General features: G+C 48.3%; 1 protein-coding gene across 1 annotated transcript in view; it reads left to right on the forward strand.

The window, feature by feature from the left end:
• The window catches only part of SUPT6H (SPT6 homolog, histone chaperone and transcription elongation factor), a 44591-nt gene that overhangs the window by 17106 nt on the left and 21746 nt on the right, over positions 1–5739 (forward strand). Inside the window, 12 exon segments of the mRNA XM_006165455.3 lie at positions 1–34; positions 249–365; positions 726–815; positions 984–1126; positions 3109–3257; positions 3405–3503; positions 3917–4046; positions 4124–4274; positions 4429–4583; positions 4772–4967; positions 5380–5519; positions 5632–5732. The exon segment at positions 1–34 is cut by the window's left edge and continues 20 nt beyond it. Of these exon segments, the coding sequence (XP_006165517.1) occupies positions 1–34; positions 249–365; positions 726–815; positions 984–1126; positions 3109–3257; positions 3405–3503; positions 3917–4046; positions 4124–4274; positions 4429–4583; positions 4772–4967; positions 5380–5519; positions 5632–5732 (1505 nt within the window).

Here is a 5739-nt window from a genome sequence, read left to right on the forward strand (position 1 = left end):
GAATGCCTTTGCCACACCAACCATTTCTCTGCAGGTACCCCCAAAATGATCTTTAAGTTTCGACATGAATTAAAAGCCACTTCATCAAGATAGGAAGCCACTCCTATCCCATATGTCTGTGTGCCTGGTACAGAAAAGTGTGTGTGTGATTTTTTTAATAGTTTATCTGACAAGGTTGTACTATTTATAAAACAATTTTGTGTTTGCAAGACAGAGAAAATAACAGTATCTTGCTTCTCCTACTCTAGGAAAGCTGTGATTACCTAGACCGAGGGCAGCCAACTAGCAGCTTCAGTCGAAAAGGACCCAGCACGATTCAGAAGATCAAAGAGGCCCTGGGCTTCATGCGAAATCAGCATTTTGAGGTAGTACCTCAAGCTCTAGTGACTGGTTAGAAATTCCATTAGAGGATGAGGGAAAAGGCAGCTATGTAAGTCCGGTGAGGAGCCCCACACTCTTGTGCTCAGAACTAGTCCCTTGATTCAGAAGTGTTGGGACCAGCACAGATCTAGTAATTAAGAGAACAGAGCCACTCTGTCTAGAGCCTTATCCTCCCCACCCCTGTTGGAGAGGTCACTGTGCCCTGCTTAGTGCTGCAGAGGAGGCCAAGTGACCAATCATTGTATTTCCTGGAGCTTTTTATCCAGAAGGTTTTTGTTCTTTGTCAGAGAAGATCCCTGCAGAGCTGGCTTCCCTGGGTGACTTTAGTCTCCTTGCCCACTTAGGTGCCTTTTATTGCCTTCTACCGAAAGGAGTATGTGGAGCCCGAGTTGCACATCAATGACCTGTGGAGGGTGTGGCAGTGGGATGAAAAGGTAATGTGAGTCCGTGGGCCCCTCAGGAGCTGTGGCTGGATTGGGCATCATTACTAGCGGGGTCCTACAAACCCAACCCCCAGGCCTGCCTACCTCCGCCACTGGGTCTCCTGATAAGGAACTCCAGAGTTGAACTCCAGCCCTCACTTCTACCCTATCCTGCCCTAGTGGACTCAGCTGAGGATCCGCAAAGAGAACCTAACACGGCTGTTTGAGAAGATGCAGGCTTATCAGTACGAACAAATCTCTGCTGATCCTGACAAACCTCTTGCTGATGGCATCCGGGCTCTGGACACCACTGACATGGAGAGGTAGCACATGAGGGTTTATTCCATAATAGGAAGCCCCAGACCAAAATCAGGGGCCCACACCTTGGAAGTCCAACTTGTCAGCACATCAGAAGTGATCTTTCTCGGGACCAGCAGTTAGTGTAATGGCTATGTCACTGGACTCCCATGTAGTTGACCACAATTCGAGTGCCAGACCCGGTGGCTTAAACTCACGCTGGGCGCATGTGCATGCATGCCCGAGATCCCAAGAGGAGAATGGAGGAGAAGGGATTGTGGCATGGCCATCCCCCCTTGGGGATGATTTCTCGCTTTTTGTCTCTCTGTCTCTGTCTGTCTGGCGAGCGCACGTACCCTATAGCAAAAAAAAAAAAAAAAAAAAAAAAAATTAAAACCCTCCAAAAAAAAAAGAAAAAAAAATGATCTTTCTCAGGGCAGGTAGGTGGTTAAGCATGCTGGATTCCCACGTGGCTATCTGTGGTTCGAGTCCTGGACCTGGTGGATTGCTTTCTCACTTTCTCTCTCTCTCTCTCTGTCCCTCTCTGGTCAAATTAAAAAATAAATAAATAAATAAAGTTAAATAAGAGAATTCTTTGGGAAAAAAGTGATCTTTCTCACAGGCAAATTCATCTTAGTTGTCCATATTGGTACATAGCAGAAATTTGCCAAAATATTAACTATTAGAAGGATTGGGTGTTTGTTTGCTAATCTGCACATTTATTTCATGTAAATAAAGTTGAGTTTGTAGCCAGCGTGGAGTATGAGAAGGGAGCAGGTGGCTTTAATGGCCAGCATCATAAAGCCGAGAAAGGACAAGGACTGTCTGTTTCAAAGACTTTTTTTTTTTTATAGATATCGGCATGTTGTATTAATTCAAATATCAGGGTATTGTTGCCACCAGTGATTTAATGTTTCAAAATGGCAGAGATGATTGGTAAGGTTTCAATAATATAACCTTCAGGTTTTCTCTCAATTTACATGGCATTTGTTTTTCTGAAAACTTTGGTACATTTTAAAGCTGTCCAAAATTATTTTTGCTTATGCTTAAAATAAATTAGCATAGACGAATAATTCCACATCATGAAAAAACAATTTTTTTTAAGGCATATGTAAAAGTAACTGCCTAGACCAATGAAAATCACGCAGTGTGAGAGTGGTGCTGTGGTAGCCACAGGAGTGCCTGCTCAGGCCTTCCTTCAGACAGAACCTGCTGTGAGCACTGTAGTTAAGGACAGCCTTCAGTCACACCTTGAAGATTCATCACAGGAGTCATGCTGAAGACATGCTTCCTGGACTGCTCTCCGCCAGTGACTGAGTGATGAAGGCAACAGAGCCAGACTATTCCTGCCCAATATAGGACTCCTTTAATGGGCAGTCTTCATCCTGGAGACTCTCCCTAGGCTTGAATGAGACCTTCACAAAGCTGCATTGCAGCCCGAGTCCCCTTCTACCTATTGTCTCTTCCTTCTCTTTCTCCTTTCACAGGTGTCTGTCTGGAAGTCCTTCCTGTCTGCTCTTTTTCTTTCTCCTCGTTATCCTTCACAGACATTTCCCCCAATAAATCTCTTAAAAAATCTAATCTTGTTTTGCTGTCTGCTTTATGGAAGATTTGACTGACAGCTAACTACTATGGAATGACCTCGAAAAGTACCGCAGCCGGGCCCGGGTGGGCCGGCGCAGGGCCCCTCCGCCTGCCGCCGCCTCGCTTGGCGCGGGTCCCCTGTTTCAAAGACTTGGAATTTTCCTTGAAACATGCTACCTCATCTGTCCCGTCCTTTTTGCCTCCATTTCTAACAACCACCATTCACCATCACTGTTTGGTATAGTTTTTAAGTTACCTTAGTTGCCATTAAGTTATGATTTGAGGCTGTTCTGTGTCTTTAGTAACTGGAGAGTACAAATGTTCACCCTAGTTGAGATTTTACCTCCCAGGAACTGGACTTGTGGCAGAACGGGAACAGCCCTTCCCCTATGACAGCTGAGATCTTAATGTCCTTTCTCTTCAGACTCAAGGATGTACAGTCAATGGATGAGCTGAAAGATGTCTACAACCATTTCCTGCTTTATTATGGTCGTGACATCCCCAAGATGCAGAATGCTGCCAAGGCTAGCCGCAAGAAGCTGAAGCGTGTAAGGGAAGAAGGAGATGAAGAAGGTGAGTGCTGCAAAAGAAAACCCAAGAGCCTGGTGGCCAAGCTATCTGCACGGTTGCCCTTGGCGGGGTGCTCTTTGGGGCTTCTCTTCATAGTTCAGATTGTAGGGGGTGAATGAAAACTGGAACACTAACTTGTTTTCTTTCCAGGTGAAGGTGAGGAGGCAGAAGACGAAGAGCAGAGGGGGCCAGAGCTCAAGCAGGCCTCCCGCCGAGACATGTACACCATCTGCCAGAGTGCTGGGCTAGGTAAAAGCCAGTTTCTTTGGGATATGGGCATTCTAGCCTTGAACAAGGGTGTTAACCAGGAGAGGACCAGTTGGTAAGAAGAGTGAGAGCTACCTGGGTCAATCACCAATCCCATCCTGAGCCAGCCTACTGTATGGTCCCCATAAACGTTTGCTCCCCTCCTTCCTTGAGCCACAATAATCATCCAGCCTCTTCCTAGTTTGTCCTGTTTCTCCTGCCTCATAGCAACTTATCAGGTGTTTAAAGTCAATTTTCCCATTGTTTTTGGACGGCCTGATATAATTAATTAGTTGCCTCCTTGCCCCCACCCCCCAAAAAAATCTAGTGCCCCAAGTTATTGCTCTAGGTTCTGCAAACCAAAAGGTTTGGCAGCCCAGCTGCTGCTTTACTTTTTCCTCTCCTGTTTTCTTTAGATGGTCTGGCCAAAAAGTTTGGGCTTACTCCTGAACAGTTTGGGGAAAACCTCCGGGACAGCTACCAGCGGCATGAGACAGAGCAGTTCCCTGCAGAGCCCTTGGAGCTGGCCAAGGATTACGTTTGCAGGTAGGCACACAGCAGGTGGCTGGCAGGAGGAGGGCAGAGACACCTGCTCTGCTACAGCTCCACTGTTGTCCCCACAGCCAGTTCCCTACTCCAGAAGCCGTGCTGGAAGGTGCCCGCTACATGGTAGCCCTGCAGATTGCCCGTGAACCCCTTGTCCGCCAGGTGCTGAGGCAAACGTTCCAGGAAAGAGCCAAGCTAAATATAACACCTACCAAGAAAGGGAGAAAGGTGAGCCACGTGAAGGGCTTTGATCCGAGCTATGGCCCAGCTCTCTGTTTTCTCCTTAGCTGGGCTGCCTGCCTGCCCTCAGAGATGCAGCCTTTTCTCCCAGGGCCAATCCCAGCTTATCTGTCAGCTAATGATTACCTCTCAATGTGTGCAGGATGTGGATGAGGCCCACTACGCTTACTCCTTCAAGTATCTGAAGAACAAGCCTGTGAAGGAACTGAGAGATGACCAGTTCCTCAAGATAGGCCTGGCTGAGGATGAAGGGCTGCTCACTATTGACATCAGCATAGACATGAAAGGAGTGGAAGGGTGAGTGGAGCGCTGAGGTGGGGGCCCTTTGGGCAGGTCTGATAAGGAGTCTGGTGGAAGAGGGTTCTCTCAGGAAGGTAAAACCTTCAGAATTGAGTAAGCCACTGTCTCTGTTTTACGTACAGTGTTCGTGGGCATTTGGATGTCACCTCGTCTCCGTCCCTGATCCCGTAGCTTTGTCTCCTCAGGTATGGCAATGACCAGACATACTTTGAAGAGATTAAACAGTTTTACTACCGCGATGAGTTCAGCCACCAGGTGCAGGAGTGGAACCGGCAGCGCACCATGGCCATCGAGCGAGCGTTACAGCAGTTTCTCTATGTACAGATGGCTAAAGAGCTCAAGAACAAGCTGCTGGCTGAAGCCAAGGAGTATGTCATAAAGGTGAGAACAGAGTGGGGGTCTTTAGTCGTCTGATCTTCCACAGCTCTGGCCGAATGTGGAGGAACCCTTGGCAGTAGTCCTGTGGCTGATGGAGAAGCTCTGGGCACTGGTGAAGTTGTCAGAGAGGGAGCGCTAACATGGCTGTAGAGGTTGCCTCCAAGGCCCCTGCACGAGCCTTTCCCCTTCCTCTCAGTCACCTAAATGTTCTCTGTTTATGTGGCTGTCCTCTGTGTGCTCTGCTGTTTGCGAAAGAAAGGTGTGCTTTCCGGCTGTCAGCTGCCAAGGGCTAGGGACCTGTGCATGTGTGAGCACACAGCCTTGCTCGTGTGTGCTAGCAGCTGTTTCTTTCCTCAGCCCACTTGGTGAGCCCCGTGTCCTTAGCGTCCATGTGTCTGGTGTGTCTCCTCCCCAGGCCTGTAGCCGAAAGCTCTACAACTGGTTGAGGGTGGCACCCTACCGACCAGATCAGCAGGTGGAGGAAGATGACGACTTCATGGATGAGAACCAAGGAAAAGGCATTCGTGTCCTAGGCATTGCATTCTCCTCTGCCAGGTAACTGGCTATTCCTCCTGTCTGCCCCACCTGTCTTCCTGAGTTAATTCTCCTGCCCTCATGCCCTCATTTTACTGACTATCACTCTCTTCTTTTCCTGTCTGGCTGGCAGAGATCACCCTGTGTTCTGTGCTCTGGTTAATGGTGAAGGAGAAGTGACAGACTTCCTCCGGCTGCCCCATTTTACCAAACGACGAACCGCATGGAGAGAGGAAGAGCG

This window comes from Tupaia chinensis, unplaced genomic scaffold (genome assembly GCF_000334495.1).
Source record: "Tupaia chinensis unplaced genomic scaffold, TupChi_1.0 Scaffold143921_1, whole genome shotgun sequence".
Taxonomy (NCBI): domain Eukaryota; kingdom Metazoa; phylum Chordata; class Mammalia; order Scandentia; family Tupaiidae; genus Tupaia; species Tupaia belangeri.